The sequence below is a fragment of the Limanda limanda genome, chromosome 17, assembly GCF_963576545.1.
Source record: "Limanda limanda chromosome 17, fLimLim1.1, whole genome shotgun sequence".
NCBI classification, from domain to species: Eukaryota; Metazoa; Chordata; class Actinopteri; order Pleuronectiformes; family Pleuronectidae; genus Limanda; species Limanda limanda.
This window is the reverse complement of record NC_083652.1, coordinates 615845-633112: the sequence shown is the minus strand read 5'-3', so window position 1 is coordinate 633112 and position 17268 is coordinate 615845. Positions and strand designations below refer to the sequence as shown.

At 39.9% G+C, this 17268-nt stretch overlaps 1 protein-coding gene across 1 annotated transcript in view; it reads left to right on the top strand.

Moving 5' to 3' along the window:
* The first annotated feature begins 9514 nt into the window (after positions 1 to 9514).
* septin12 (septin 12) overlaps positions 9515 to 17268 on the top strand; it is a 45774-nt gene continuing 38020 nt past the window's right edge. Inside the window, exon 1 of the mRNA XM_061089763.1 lies at positions 9515 to 9577. Coding sequence (XP_060945746.1) covers positions 9535 to 9577 — 43 coding nt within the window. The 5' untranslated portion in view covers positions 9515 to 9534. The remainder of the gene's footprint in view (positions 9578 to 17268) is intronic.

Genomic DNA, 17268 nt, shown 5'->3' with positions numbered 1-17268 from the left:
CTCAATTGGCTCAGGCACCAAGTCAGAGTCAGAGTGTGTCTGTTTTGTATTTATTTTTATTTATTTAAGTATAGTGTAAACTTTTGTTAACAGTTCATATATTATTCATAGTTTTAAGTTTTTGTATTTATTTATATTTATAATCTACTTCAAACAGTTCATATATTTGGCAATAAAAAAGTCTTTCTTAAATGTCTTCCAGATGTCCAGTTCCAGTGTTCTTTAAAAATAAAAGTTTATTGATCTTCGAAAGGGTGTACTTGCATTGTTATGCCATTATCATTATATAAGTTGAAAATGGTGTCAAAACGGCAATATTATCGCTTATCGCAATAATTTCTGGGGCAATTAATCGCACAGAAAAATGTGTTATCGTGACAGGCCTAGTGATAGCCAATATCTGGAAGAGTGGGTCCACTGTGCCAAGTGGCTGTAAGTAAAAGGCATAATGGTATAAGCATATAGACCAGGGGTGTCCAAACTTTTTGTCCGGAGGGCCACATACAGAAAAAAATACCAAGGACTGGGCCACTCACGCCGCCACGCCCCCCTGCCCTGGAGTGGACTGTTGACACTCGCGTCGCTCAGGGTGGGGGGCGTGGCGTGGTGGCGTTCTGAGGGACAGCTAGCAAGTCAGCAAAGCAATTCAACGCCAGACCACTAGGTGGAGTAAAGTTTTTTGTCGAAGACAACCTTAGAGACACCTTCTTTGTGTTTGGCAGTCTTTGTCGACTGTTTATTACTTTTTCTGAAGGACAAATTTGTCCCTGATCATTCTTCACAGATTCGTATACTTGTCGACCTGCAAACCGACGTCAGCCCGAGATCTCCTTCCAGGAATTGCAGGTCATCTGCGTGTCCTTGTATTTAGTCAGTGACGGGTTATACAAGTGGTCATACTTTCAGATCTCTTCTGCCAAGTGCTCTTCTATTTGGTCCATATTCGTTCTTCTAAATCTTCCTTGGTTTCTGCCGGTATTATGGTGCATGAAACCGGAAATATGACTCTGGAAAGGATGTAGTTAGCGGACCAATCACAGCCTTGCGGGCTGCGTGAGGCTTGCGTAGCTTTTTCGTATAGTTACAAAAATTGGTGAACGCACGCAAGCACGAAAGAAGGGGCACGCAAGGGGCTCTTGCGTACCCTTCTTGCGTGTCTCTGAAAACGCAGAAGCATGCACCGGCCTCTCCCCTGTCGAAGAAGCCTGGGCCCATAAATCAAAACAAAGTGCTTTAAGTAAGTGCCATTTGAGAGCTACTAAATTTTGACTTTAAAAAAATATATATATATTTTTAGACATTGATGCGGGCCAATTAAAAATGGATGGCGGGCCGCAGTTGACCCGCGGGCCGTAGTTTGGACACCCCTGATATAGACGCTCAATCCTATATTTTAACCTCAGTCATTCCTGCTTCATTTGTTCTTGATTGTCTTGACTTCATTCTTCAAAGTTGAGATGGTTTGTGTTTGTGGTATTTCACAATTTAAATCCTCCAAGAAAAGTTTACACTGGGTTTTTCTTAGGGGATTATGCTGAAAAAAATAGTTTTCTTTCAGATTTTGTATCTTTTTTATAATTATACATTTGACCCCTTAGTAAACTTGAACTCAACCTTCATCTTCATGATCTGCCAGTTTTGCCCACTGGCCACATAATCGTCAACTTAGCATGAGCTAATATTTAAAATGGAGCCTATATTGTATGAGACTGTGTATGGTAGGTTAGACTTATTATCAGTAAACAACCTACTCAGGGAATTCAGTAATGATCAAACATCAAGCTCAAGTCTTAAGGAATATCACTCAAGATGTCGACAGACCTTTGTTTTTTGTAGTTTACGGGTTTGCTACAGTTTTAAACCTTGTCAAATACCTATTTATTTTACATTTTTACATATCAAAGAAAGAAGGAATAATAATAATCAGCCGATTGATAAATACTGTAAATTATTATTAGTTGTTACCCTTGTGCACAGATAGTAAGTAGAGTATGAATCATTTGACTACAGACTGAGTCTGGTTACTAGTGTTTACTAAGTACTCATTCCTGAAACATATACAGTACTAATATACAATCACTATTAAGACTTAATAAAATATTCATTGAGTTTTCTCACCCAGATCCTGTGGCCTGCTCCGCAGCGATGTTAGTTGTGCCTAACATAGCTGGCTTCATTGTATTTCCCATGTGCGCCCTCGTAGAATCATGTTTCTTTATTTTCTCTGATAAATGTTTCATATCTCTTCCTCCACCATCAACACTGAGCTTGGGTGCCACTAGAATCACCTTTCGCATATTATTTTCGATGATGTTTGATCGGCCAAATTTACTTTGCTATACGCATATCTTCCCCTGCAACAGTCCCTTATTGGCTACTCATCTCTGCTTTATGGGCGACATTTCCAGCGCCCCTGAACCATAGACTGTGTGCCCTGATCGTTTATCCACACATTTCCACTAAACATATTTATTTGTATTTTATACAACACACGTTATTGTGAATTTTAAACACACAAATACTTAAATAAGTTATCTAAAGTTTAAAAAAAAAATAAACACACTGTCCACAAGCGAGGGCAGCGCCCTCTATTGACCACCCGCCAATGATCTTCATCATCATCATCAGTAAAAAAAGTATATTAAACTCTTATTTATCAACTAGAATTACTACTCCCTTACTATTACTGGAGCATAAATTTTCCAAACCCAGTCACTGTGAAATGTCTTACTCTGTAGTTCTGCAATGACGATAGGTTTTTCTTAATTTTCTTTCACTTTACCTACTGCCAACATCCTGTTGTGTTCCAGCTGCAGAAACTCATCCCATTATGATCATGCTTTAAAACTGAATATAACTAACTGTATATTTAAATATTACATATTTGTTTATCTGTGTTCAACAGTTGAATTAATTCCTGAGGATAGCAGCCTTATATCAGCCAAATAAAATGACAAATTGGCCAAACAATCGCACAATAAATCAACCCACAATGGACTCAGTCATTTTGCAGCTAAACTATATATTTGTCCAATCAACCAACCGTGCCACATGCCAATCTGATATATCCAAAAATAACCCTGATGTGCAAACGCTCCGCTGAAAGGACCCAAATGTGGGCACAGAAGCTTGGTCGTTAAATGATAATTTAATGCAAAAAAGAAACAGAACTAAAGCTTAAGGTTTCAGGTATTAAGCAGTCAGCAAAGAATTAACAGTTAAATGAATAATTGAAACTAAAACTGAAACACGATGTGTAAACAGATGAGCTGACCGAGCCAAAAGGAAACACAAAGACTATACACAAGAGAGGAAGGGGTAACTGAGCACTTGTGAAACACATGAGAACAGGTGCAGACGGTCACAAGGGCAGGAACTAAGACAATAACAGGAAGTTAAGCAGGAGAGACACAGAAACAGAGAAACTGCTTCTGTGTCACAAAAAACACAAGTCTTGCTTTCTGATTTGATATCGCAGTTATCACACCCAACATTGAACGGAGCTGTTTGGTCAGTTCAATGTCGGGTGTGGAGGGTAAATTACGTATTCTCCACTCAAGCCTATGTGGAGAATACGTAGCCCCCCCCCTCTCTTTTTATCTATATGACTGCTTTTGTGGCTGGAGTGGATGGGCAGAGGGGGACATTGGTAATGATTGGTAAAATTGGTAAAATTAAAACTCCAGGACAACAGAAGGGTAATACAAAGTATGTGCATATTTGATCATTTATATCATATAAAATATGTCATCAATATCGTTTAAAATCATTTTCCAGTGTGTTTCCTGGGCTGATTACGCTCACGTCAAGCGGAAAAAATAGACTCGACGCCGAAACGATTGCTGCACGGCACTAGGCAGCCTCAACGTGGCGCGGCGTTCAATGTCCGGTGTGACCCGCACAAAGTTTTAACATGGGAGTGGCAGGATCCAGCTGGCTTTTCTGGCTTGGCGCTGCGCTTACGCGTCCGGTGTGAACCCGGCGTTATACTCCTCTGGAGAGGTGTTCTTGTTCGAAAAGTGAATTTTAAGTTTAGAAAACAGATCTCTTCCTGCACTGGTGATAATGATCAGGTTATTCATGAAAAGATTCAGCATAATGTTTTCAAGACCATTTTGTGGGCCTCTGTGCATACAGAAGATTTTCTGTTAAACTTTGACCATCCAATAGCCGTCAGCCATCTGTAGCTCAATGTTTACCAATATTATACAAAGGCAAACTGCACAATCATTCTAAAGTGATGGTAATGTTATCTTTTACTACATGCATCAGTGGCGTTTCTACAGTAGGGGCAGATGGCGCTGTTGTGCAGAAAGCTAAATACTGCATATCTGAACTTTGTAGCAAAAATATATTTTATTTTATTTTATATGCAAAGTAGCGTGAATGTGTGTGTGAATAAACTTGACTCACAAGCATTATAGTCTTGTTTTGAAGTAATTTGATTCGTGTGTGTTTCTGTCTGTGTGCTCGCTATGTCAAATGCTTTTCTCTCACCGTCCGTGTCTGCTCTGGGCTTTGTGAAACGCTTTTCGCTTGCCGTACGTCTCTGCTGTGGGCACAACAGGGCAAGCGGCAGACCAGTGCCATGGGAGCACCAATCAGCGTGAACCACAAAGGCCACTGTTAACATTGGAAGGTGGTGATTATTCAGATGGGCCTTACAACGTCTCCCAGCAAGCTACTTGACTCCAGCGTCAGCCGGAAACAGGCTGACGCTCCGTTCGGCGTCACCTGAGCTACCAGGCTACCTCGTCAGTGGACACCACCCGGGTCTGTGGAGAGGTTCACTCACATCGGATGAATAATAAGTTTTGAAGTTCTGCTTGTTTTCCTGGCAGAGGCTAAAGACTTGTGACGTCCCGTTTCTGAGGTTATTCAAGTTTAGTATTGTATTTATCTGTAAGTAGTGATTCAAAGGGACGTGTACCTGGTGGTTAGCTTAGCTCGGCGGCTAGCCCGCAGGCAGGCTACATGATCCAGTCCACCAAGCAGAGAGAAGCGTTAGTTTATGAGGATGCGTGTGTTTGGAGAATAGGCTATGCAATACTAATAATGTGGAAGAACTCCATACAGTACATGCATTGTCTTGGTAGTGCACAGTTTAATCCAAAACCATATTAAAAATCAGTAGTTGAAAATAAGGATACACACTTTGTGTAACACTTCCTCTACAATAATGCCATATTTTATGTTTCCTATCATTTTATTAGGTACGGACGAGCCTGAAGGACACAGCTGTGCTGACCGTGTTCTGTCTCTTATGGCAAAGAAGAAAAATAAAACACTGGGTTCTTATCTAAAGTGTATCAAATCAGAAAGCAAAAGATAAACATTGTTTTAATAAGTGTTCATTTGAATATATAATATATAATGAATATAGAAATTAACTTTATTATCCATGACACCTAGCAATGACTGCCAACTCTAAACAGTTGAAGGCCTTCTTTAGTTAAGGGAAGAAAACACAAATTGTTGTGCATATGAAGCTGGTGCATGTCGCCTCATGTTGATAATAATTAATTAATTAATTATGCAAGTTATTGAGCTATGTGTCTGTCTAATCTTTTAACTTTGTTGCAATCATTTTACTTTAATGCTCGATTATAGGCAACATCTTTGTGTCGGGTTGAGCGCTAAAGCATGTGAAATGTATTTGAAATAGGATTTCTGCTCCCTGCTGGCACTCAAAATGCAGCCCATGGTATATCTCACTGGTCTTTATAGGCCTACTGCTTATAATAATCAGCTACCTCTATTTTTGTGATGGTGACATGACGTCATACAAAATTGCCCCACCAGAAATTTCAAGCTAAAATCGCCACTGACATGCATCATGCAGGAATTATAGCATAAGAGATAAGTGACTGATTTAGCCACACATTTCACTCCTATTTTATGAAATGCCTTGTCACTTTTGCGCTTTTACCCCAGATGTTCCTTAAAAATCCTTCACCAATGACCTTTTTGTTTGCAAACATTCTACATATAACTTAGTTATGGCATTTTAATTGGTGAAAGTGTATATATTTTTTGTAAATCAGATCCAACCAAACTGATAATTGGCCAGGCTGATAATCTAACGCATACTTCCTATAATAGTGCACACTAGTATCTGTGTTTATGTGTGTGCGTGTGTGTGTGCATATGTGTGTGTAAGAGAGAGACTGAGTTTGAGCATCTCTCTTTATCAGATGTTAAAGGCATTGTGTAAGAGGTGGGGTTTAGGTTCTGCACAACTGTGAGAAATGAGGGCGTGTAGCCAAATATAGACAAAAATCTGACACACACACACACATACACAGGGCACATAACTGCTCCGTAATTATTTCCCTAGTGTTTGACAGTGTGCCAGAAATTACCTGATAGCAGGTCTCCTTATCTTTTGTTTGGAGAGCAGGTTCACACTTGTAGCCTCAGCTAACAAACCCCCCACACCACACATACCGTTACCGAGCCTTCCTGGAGCCGAGGGAATAAGCTGTGACCAATTGGCTCAAGTATTTATTGAACAAAACTAGGTTAAAAAACTTAGGATGAACTGTCTGCATGTTAAAAATAAACATGTAACTGAGCATTCCTTTTATTTAATGTACGTAAACAAACAGTAAATATATATATACAGTGTGTGCATATTTACATATATAACAAGTAAGATATGTAATAACTTATAAATTCATCTCCTCTGTTGATCGACCAATTGTTTCACTTCTAATGGAAACTTCATAGCACAAATGAACGTGTAATATAACTGGCAGGCTCGAGTTGACTGCCATGTACCAAAAGTCTGTCCGAACTTATGTTGTAGGATCTTTGAATATTCCTCAATCTTGAATACTGACCAGGGTTGAGTCCCATCAAATGGTGTTGTTAGAATTCATAGTGTAGTGTAATTAAATGCCATAAATATTGAGGTGTGGGTTAATAACATGTCGTAGAAATACAGAATAATTTACATTTCCACAGCTTAATTCCACATCAGTCATGTTCTGGGTTTCTGCCAGAGAAGTTGTTCTAAGTGTGTCATTGAAAATTGGGTCCTTCATGGTTATGCTTTATCAACATTGATGATGTAGTGGAGTCGCCAAAGCTTGTGTTCCCCTTCTTTATTGCCATTTACCCGTTCATTTTTTTGTCACAGCTTGGTACAAGGCTGTACAAAGGAGAGAGACGTTATAACTGAAAATAAGTTTTGATGATTTTAAAGAAATGAAAATGAAATTAAAGTGTTCACATCAAAATCATTTAAAACCAAAAGCTGTGAAAGTTAGATGGAGAGAGAGACAGGTCTAATGCCCCCAGCTTATATTGATAGAGCCAGACTAGGTGAGGTGACAACAAAAAAAATGCAGGGAGAGGACTTCTCAGAGATATTCTCCTCTCACAACAAGTGTGAATACGCCTTGTGTGCTGCATATGTAAGAAGACGTGTCTCAAAACGTATCTTTTACTTTACATCTCTGGCCTACTATTCACCAGTTTTTTCTTGGTTACGGAACTTAATTGGTATCGGAGAGATATTAAGGTGCATGCGTGCATGCAAGTGGCCAGGGTAAATTAGGACCAAGGAAGAGAAGGAGAGATTTTAAAAGATCTTATAAGCAGAGACACAGACATATACTGTAGAACACATAATCCATGGCCATAGATAACAAATGCCATCATCTACCGAGGCCAAGTTGCTTTCTTTAAACAACCTGATATTTTGTTCTGATTCTTGACATTTAGGCTTGACGTATGCATTTAACGTAACAAGTTGTCGAACTTTAATAAAGAATGAAAACACATTATATTGATATAATATATGTATAATATGTCAATATAAATTTTGAAAATTTGTTTGTTTGTGTATCAGCACTTTTTAACATCAGTGCAATATGACTGATAACTGTGATCATTTTGTTCACTCTTATCCTGATACAAAATCTTCACACCGTTAAATCTCTACACTCATCCCTGTCTGACAGAATGCTTCTGCTTCAATAACTGGATAGTATCCACAATAATGTGTGCAGGTTTTAGTTCAACTGTTAAATCTGCCTAATGACTTGTGTTTTTTTATTCTTCACACCTGCAGCACTGAAGAGATCCTTTGAAATCGAAGAAGTGGATGACATACCGTCCTTCTCCTCAGCTTCCCCTATCTCCTCACCCATTTCTCACCCTTCCTCGCATTTCTTCCTTAACCACAATAAAGCCACTGAGGGGATATGTGGAGATGGCCAGTCCTCTTCATTAGCCTTCAACAACAACACCTTAGACTCTACAGCCCACCACTCCTGCACAAGCCTGCATTGCAATCCCAGCACTGTTCTCAAGTCTCGTACAGTAGTTAACAGCTTCTCCTTCAACCGAGGAACAATGAACAAGCCCGCCGTCCACCATAATGGCTCCTCTGTGGCCAGAGCCTCATCCTTCCAGAGCAAGTTAAATCCTAAAAGCTACTCCATGTTTTCTGGGCCCGGTAGTGACAACGACAGTCTTCACAGCTCCTCTTCCAGCCTGGAGTACTCTGGGGGTGGTGGGGTTGCCCTGCCTCTTAACAAACTAGGGTCATATCCTAGCCCTCCACCTCAGAGAGAGTACCACCAAACCCAACCCCCACAACAGCAACTAGGTGGAGTGGCCAACTTGGTAAGCAATTATAGAATGAAGAAGTTCTCCTCCCATGGGAGTGTTTTCCACACCGAGATGGACCGTGGGTCAGGGATGATGCTGGGTGTTCCACATCCTCGGGGGACGAACCTTGGCTCCATGCCAACCTTAGACGTCCAAATTTGTGATGGAAGAGGAGGAATGGTGGCTGGAGGCCAGGTGTCTCGAGGGTTGAGTAATGCCAATGCAAATGCCAACCGGAATGGTCATTGTCATAATGACACTTCTGTTGTGGTCCCCAAGGTCCTCAAGTCTCCCCAGCCTAAGGTCAAAGAGATACCGCGTCTCAACAAGTTTCCCTTGGATTTGGACAGCTTGGTAAGCAGCACCTCCATATCTCCTGCCAAGGCTCAAGCAGGATCCATGAACCCCAAAACTACTCTAAGGAGTACAGGGGGCATCCCCCACCACACCAGCCCTCCACCCACTTCCGCCAGCCCTTCAGCCTCTCTCAACAGCCTGGACAGTACTTCTGACACTCTGCCCCTATCCCAGCACAATCCCCTATTGCTTTTCTCCCCATGTTATCCAAAACCTTTACAGGGCTCAGTTCCCGACCCAGAGATGAGTTGCTCCCGAGTGCCCCTTACGCCAAGCCAGAGCCCGAAGCTGGAGGTTTTCACAGGGCCCCAACCTGTTCAGATGGTCGCCATCCTACCTAGCCCTTGCAGCTTGTCAAGCCCCTCCAGCCCAAGAGCCACTCAGTCTTTGGAGAATTGTGCATGTGATACCAGAGATAGTGTTGGCTCAATCCTACAGAGGATCGCTTCCTTCTCTCAGCTTGCAGCCACTGACAAAACGCAAGCAACAGTGACCCAGCTCCCAACAGGCCCAGGCAATGGTTGGTTGTCATCTACAATCGGTTGCCCTGCTGTAACCATGCCAATGCCCTCTAGGAAAAACTGGAAGAAGAATCATGAAGGTAAGATGATCTTTGCAAAGTGCTTAGTGCTGGGTTTGTGTATGTGTGGTTATTCATGAGACAATCCCTTAGGGCTGAACAGATTCTAGTGGTAGGTAAATAACAGAATTGTTACTTAAAGTTATAGTCAACTTTATGCGTGCTTGTGTGTTTTTGTCTGGGTTTGTGAGCACTGCATCAACAAGACCAGAAAACACATACTTCAGCCATCTAATAACAAGATCTGTGGTGTTAAACTAGACCTCAAAACGATTGCATATTGAAACCATGTGTATGCAAATGCTAGGAGCCAGAGAGTATTTCTTTGGCCCCTCAAGCAAGTACTGTATATGTCTCTTTATGCCTTGTCTCTCTTAATTTTATTTCACAAAGATAGTGTGTGAGAAAACCACTACCACTTAACTTAGTATTGACTGATTTGCAAAGTTTAGGTATTGGAATCAGTATCGGGAGGGTAAAAAGTGGTATTGGAAAATCTCTAGCTAAGAGTGGCGATTGTCAAAAGCATCAATTTGAAACAACTCTATACACAATTACAACCCAGATTTCGAACCCTGGCAGGACAAAGAAAAGCAGGTGATAAAGCGGTTACAACAATTAGTTGGAACCATAAAAAACTGGTTGAGACTGAAATTGAGTTGACAAAAAAAGAAAAAAAATTGAAAAAATGTTCACAAATTTACATTATCTGAAATCAAGCACTTTATTTAAAGATGCACATTTTTTGAAAAAGCTTTCTATTACATATATCTTATATATATCAATAAGACATTATGATGGTGGAGACATTTGCTTGAGGACATTTTCACTATCTGGAACCCTCTGAATTTGTTATTGAATAGCCCTGCAATAAATGTCAGGGATTTCAGTTGAGTTGACGGTCTTTCAAACGAGTTTGTAATGAGATCATCTGTGAACAAGGCCATTGCTATTGACTGTATCAGTAAACTGATCATTGACAACATATAGTATTTAATTTTCGACCAAAATATCAGATCTTTCAGTAGCCTACAACATTATCCACTTGTAGTGATGGGAAATTAATTTTGTAATATGTACAAATACCTTTGAGGAGAAAAAAAAACATTTGCAGTGCGTTCTACATAAATGTTATTTTGCCAGCGTACTACTAAATACTGCACATAACAAGCATCCATCTGTCTGCACATGCTTCAGTAAAAGCTGTTGGTGCCTGGAAACTCCGACTTGAGGGACATGGAAGAGTGTTCCATTTTGTGAATGGGGGTGTGTTTAGCAAATGATGACAGAGCTTCCTTCTGTTTTTATGTTGGTGTAGAAAAGTCAAGGTTTTCAGATGAGCACAGCTGCAACACCTACTGAACGGTTTCTTGTATTGACTGACTCTGCCCTGCCCAAAACAAGAAATGCACACTTGTGACTGTTGTATTACTGACATGATTTTCAATTCATTTCATTAATGGATCTCATTTCTATATATATAATGTCAGTTCGATGGAATAGTGAGATGTTCTGCCTAGCTCTTGTCCAACTTTGGTTTAGTCTGATCACATGCCTGGATTCTTATATTAGAACGTTGTTGACTGCAGATTCAGAAAACAAACAGCATCTGTTTTCGGCACCTTTGGGGACTTTCCCCTCCGTCTTCCAATGTCATTATGGAATTAGTCAAGTTCCTATGAGATGAAAGAGGGATAAAAGAGGGTGGCTTCTTTCTCTCTGACTCCCAACTAGGCTCACTTGACAGTCAGAGCGATAAACAAGTCTTGTGAGTATGCATTTTGTTTAATGTGTAATTTGTTCTGGACAAAAACTGCCAGGAAGTCTCAGGTTTTAACAACAAGTCAGAATGCACAATATCACAATAACAGACTCAGGCTCGGCCACATAGAAATTAATTAATGTCTGTCTTTTTGACTACTTTTAGGTTGTCTACTTTCATGCTACTACACTCTTGATGTATGTGTCAGGTGAAGATGAGTTTGAACTTTGGTGGCAGCCATCTGTGTTCACTGTGTTATTAACAGTCTAATGTGCCATAATGGGTGGGCACTTTGGAATTATTGTTTTGTTCGACCCAGTAATTAACTTAGATGGTTGAAAAGGAAAAGGAAAAAATTATGAAAACATTGAAGCAGCTCAGGGGCCCTTTCCTCGACTGTCCTCCTCTGCCTCAGGAGAAATGCACAGAGTCAAACAGTAGAAGATTGCAATGCAGAAAAAGAGTGACACGCACACACACAAACACAATCACCTTGAAATTGTTCTCAGTTACATTTTGTATAATTCATTTTATCAGTCGTAATAAGACTGTAAGAATCCAACCATACCAGGCAATTCTGTATACTGTAATTCACACACATGAGTATGGTTGTCTTTGTTTCCCTCATCACATAGATTATCATTCCCTCTTCATATCCGACTCAAATCTTCCCCATATTTGCAAAGCTTTCTTATCTCTCTTTCCATATTCCACATCTTGCTTCTGTGGTTTTGCATTCCCCCATCTGTTCACCTCAGTATTCCATGCATGACTGCCAGTAATGATTGTAAATATGCAGCGTCCAGACACCACGAACAAACAACAGCATTGTCTTGACTCATTTTATTCAGCTCTTCTGTGCTCTTTTATTAATGTTGACCTTTTTGATCTGAAAAGCAATACAGTCCGATTCATTCAGATGTCTAAGTCTGCATCTTGTTTGACTCTTATCACTTGAATTTGGTCACAATTTTTGTATGTTGGCCAAGAAATACACTTGTTGCTTTCTATAAGGCTAATTTAGTAGTAATGTCAGATCTGGATGCTGTTGCTCTGGAGACCTGGGCAATGAGGACAGTGAGGAAAAGTGCAGGGGAGAGAAAAAAAAAAGTATGGTGATGTTTACAGAGACTAGGAGCATAGGTAAACCTGTATTTTGAGAGTGAAATATGTTCCGGGATTATAAAGTAGGGTGAATTCAGGTATCTAGGAAATTTTTTGCAACATTGACTTCTACGATTTTTCATTATTATTAGATAAACATATTATGCCATTATGTAATCCTTAAAATGTTTTCTAACCACACCAAAGACAGAATACCCAGAGGAGACATGATACAGCTATGTGTGTTCTTTGTACCCAAAAAAATATTTCTGCTTGAATTTGATGATTTGGGACAGGTCACTTTGTAATCTGGGACATTTGTATTGGGCTTTAAAAAATCATCTTGATTTACGCATGCCAGGCTCAATATTAAAATGTTTCGGTGGTTGTGGCTGAGTGGGTTGAGCGGTTGTCCTCTAGCCACAAGGGCCAATGTTCAATCCCAGTCTTCCACACCTGCATGCTCAAGTGTGCCTTGGCAAGATACTGAACCCCAAATTGCCCCTCATATTCATCAGTTTGAATAGACAGAGGCAGACTGTATTTAACTTACAACTGAAAACTGCAGACCATATGCTACATCTCTTTACTTCAGGAAGTTCCCCATTTAGAGAATTTAAATGACCCCAGATTACCCAAAGCATGGTGTCCCACATTATCATCATATTTGATAAAGTGGGAGAACTGAAATGTTTGGAGAATACAACATTTTCAACAACTCACTGGATTTTTTTTACTTGAATACATCACAAACATAATTCGATAACAATTAGCAACATTGTCTAATTTATGAAAGATTTGTATCCTTAACGTTAATTTCATGTCACTAACCTTTTCATGTATTTACAAGGGGAGCTTCTGATTGACATTTACCCTTTACATTTTTGTGATATCACTCTCATGAAGTATAAGGATTTAGTCACATGATAACCATGCTTACCTGTTATAAAGATCCTGTTGAATAGATTGTGATTTTGTTAGAATAAGAAATTAACAGACTGAAGCTGAGGTGTCCCACATTTCCCAATGTCCTAGCTTACCCACATTCACGCTACCATGAGCTCTTTAAGCTATGATGGAGCTTTCTCATTAAGGGCTTAGAACAGTAAGTAAAGAGATGGTTTAGTTAAACTGATGGTCAACTTTACATCTCCTTTTTTCTAAATAGAACAACTTTGATAATGGGCGGTAGAACCATGAAATGGAATGACTTTGCTTCTTTGACTTACTACTTTTTTCTAAATCCTCTTTGTAAAGGTCCAGTGTAGAGAATATAGTGACATCTAGTGGTAAAGTTAGCGTGTTGCAGCTGAATACCCCTCACACTCCTCTTCCAAACATGAAAGAGAACCTGTGGAATCCTATAGCTGTCATAAAAACTCAAAAGGTGTTTAGCTTGTCCAATCTGGGCTACTCTAAAAAAAAACATGCTGGCCCCTGTAGAGAGGACCCACTCGAGGTGTAAATATAAAGTATACAAATATAAACAGCCCATTTGAGGGTAAGGAAAAAAACAAAAAGTACAATTTAGATGTTCACACACAAGTGAAAACATCAGTGGGATTATTTATTTATACTTTAATTTCTATAGATTGATCAATATATTCAGCAGATCCCTTTCCCTTTTTTGAGCACTCAAGGCATTTGGATTATTCAGCACATTCAAAAACTGCAGCTGGAGGAAACATCCTGTTGTATCTTTTTGTAAGGGATCATCCTCTGTGCTGCAGTTTGTATCTCTTGCAACCCACTAGTTTGTCTTTCCCATCAGCTCAGATTAGAGCCCAGTTTCCTGTCCAGTTGTTTGGTTCAAGACCCTGAAATGTGTTTCCTGCAATTGATTAGATTAGCTCACTCTACTTGGGCTGAACATACGCACACAACGTAGGACAGACAGTTGCGGAGACACTGATAAAATGTAAAAAGGCTTAAGTGTCCACAGAAGTAGAATTGCTCCAACGTGTTTTTTTTGCTCAGGTTCATACCACAGTGATGTTGTACTTCTGCCATATGTTAAATCATCTTTGCACATTTTGCTGCTTATGGTCTTCTTTGAAGGCTTTAATGTGAAGTGTTCCAACATTTTGGATGACTTGGGTCATACACTTGTCTCTTCTGTTTCATTAACAGTGTTTGCCTCTTTTAAAAAGCTAATATTCAGCAGACGGTCTTGTTACGTGAGCTACAAAAGGCACAACATGGCTGGTTTCCTGCCCCCACTTCAGGAGACATCGCCAGAGTGTCAGGTGTATTACAACAGGCCCAATTAACCCATTATGAAATCAGTTGTTTTAAGTTAATCAATTATAATGGATTACTTGTTGCATACATATATACCCGGAGCAGCAGAGAACAGTCAGCAGTCCATCCACAAGAACTACTCCTCCCTCGTCTTTTGCTCTTGTTTTATGAGTGATGTTTGGCAAGATTGTCGAGGAATATCTTGTTTCACACATATTTGCTGTGTAGCTGTTTGCCTTGTCAAAGGCTGGTTAGTACACGTCCCACTGGAAGCTCCAACACCTCTGTGGAGAATGTTCTGGAGTAAAGGGTCAGAAAAACACAGATTTTGTCATGGATGTCTCACTCACTCACTGCAGCCATGTGTGAAGGAAGAGAAGGAAGAGGGGGATTTCTGTTAGCAGGCACGTACAGACTGGTCAGTGTGCGTGTGTTTGTTTTAGGTTAAGAAGCAGGGGCCTGCAGCGGGGCTTGGTTTGGATTTGTTTTCAATCTGTTTAGTTGACCGAACATGGCTGCCCTTTGGCTTTTCCAATCATAAGCAAAAGAGCCATGAAAAAAAAAGTATAACTCCCTTTCAGAGTCTAAAGGTGGAACTGGGGTGAAGGAGATGCTGAATCCACTGGCAATACTGACGCAGAAGCAGTGGAGCGAAGCAAAGGGAGTGATAAGAACTCTTTGCAGGATCATCCATATAGTTTTGAATTTTTAGATTTAGTGTCAAAATTATTTTGGAAATTGTTTATGCAGAGTGAAAAATACAGAATGAATGGATGAATTATTATCAATATCAATGTTTTCACACAATACAGATTTTCCCATATTGTGAAGGCTTTTTTTCAGACCAACCAAATGATGTTGATGACAAAATTAAGCATTAAAAATAGTTCTTTGAAAAGGGACATTTTCTGATGTTGCGACCTTTCACTAATAAGTTGATCTTGTCTTCTTATAGTATAATTATCAGAACTTATAATAACTGGCCCAGACCAAACGCAGAGAATCTCATTCATGTAATGTATCTTCATACCTTTTTTGACCGTTTGTATGCCCACCCAACCCTAACCTACATATCTGCCATTATACACAATGATTTTATCCCCTTTGTTCTCAAGAGGGCATGTCCTTGTAATGTGGCTCTTGGCCTCAGGGGGCCAGCATTCACTTCTAATCCTTCTCATTTAAGACAGTCAGGGATGACGAGAAAGGTTGTAGGATGAGAAAAGAGAGAAAAAGCAAACAAAGACAGACTGGAAGGAAGGGAAGAGTTAGTAAAAGGATGAAAGAATTTAGGAGAAAAGAATAGTGTTATGAAATTATTTTTATTAAACCCTGATGAAGGCAGCCTGTAAACACACAACCAGAGGCACCAGATGATGATTTAAGTCACTGATGATTGGAGCTCAAGTTGTTTTTCTTTATAAACGTGGGGAGTGCCAAAGGTTTCACATGAGGGGACTCACATGAGTAATGTAAACGCACAGCTGGACTGGCTGTCAAAACAAAGAACAGAGAAGCTCGGATCACAACAAATAAGTGAGCGTGAGAGGGAGTGTGACTTCATGTTCCGTTCGGGACAACACTACTCCAAAATCTTTTGATATGGACTCTCTGAACCAACAGTTGATCGACTTTACAATGGACCTTATTAGAAAGGACGCTAAGACCTTTGAAGTGCCATGATTTAAGTTTTTTTTAAATTTTAAATAACTGGACTACTGAAGACGCCCATCCCTAAATAAAATGTCTAATTAAAAAAACAATACTGAATAGTCTAAAATCAAAAATTAAGGACAAAACTGGGAGAGCAAATTAATTTAATTCAATATTATTAATATAGCTCGAAATCATAACAGACATTATTTCACGGCGCTTTACAAAATTATACAGACACCCAATAGTTTTCACAATGAGCAAGCACTTTGGCAACTGTTCGTTAAAGCCTAAATGTCTGCTGTTATCCTCCTGCTGATCTGCGTTTGCGGAACTCTAAATTGTTGGAAATCCAATTTATCTGAAAGCAGCTTATGTAAATGGTTTTGGTAAATGGTTTTGTATTTATATAGCGCTTTTCTAGTCTTGATGACCACTCAAAGTACTTTACAGTACAGTTTTACATTCACCCATTCACATACACATTCAGACAGTGCATCTATTAGCAGCACTTTTGTTGTTCTATGAGGGCCAAATCAGGGTTCAGCATCTTGCCCAAGGACACTTCGGCATGCAGATGGGAAAGACTGGGGATCGAACTACCGAAATTTAGGTTGGAGGACGACCACTCTACCTCTCAGCCACAGCCGCCCTGTGACCTCTCATCTCACCCAAACTCAGGCCAAAAGATCCCCCAATACCGTTCTGTCTGGAAATTCACCTTACTAGATGATAACATGGAGAGTACTTATTTTAACAATTTCAGTGACCCTCTTATCCGTTTCTTGTACCACAGACACACCACCTATATAGGCTGACGTTGTGCAGTGTTTGGAAAGTCCATTTTAATTAGGAACCTTCCTAACTGAGTGAAATGACCTGGAAGTATTTCAGCAGCTGCCATAGTAAGAGCTGTTCGAATTCTCTGAAGGATAAGGAAAGGAGTGCTTCC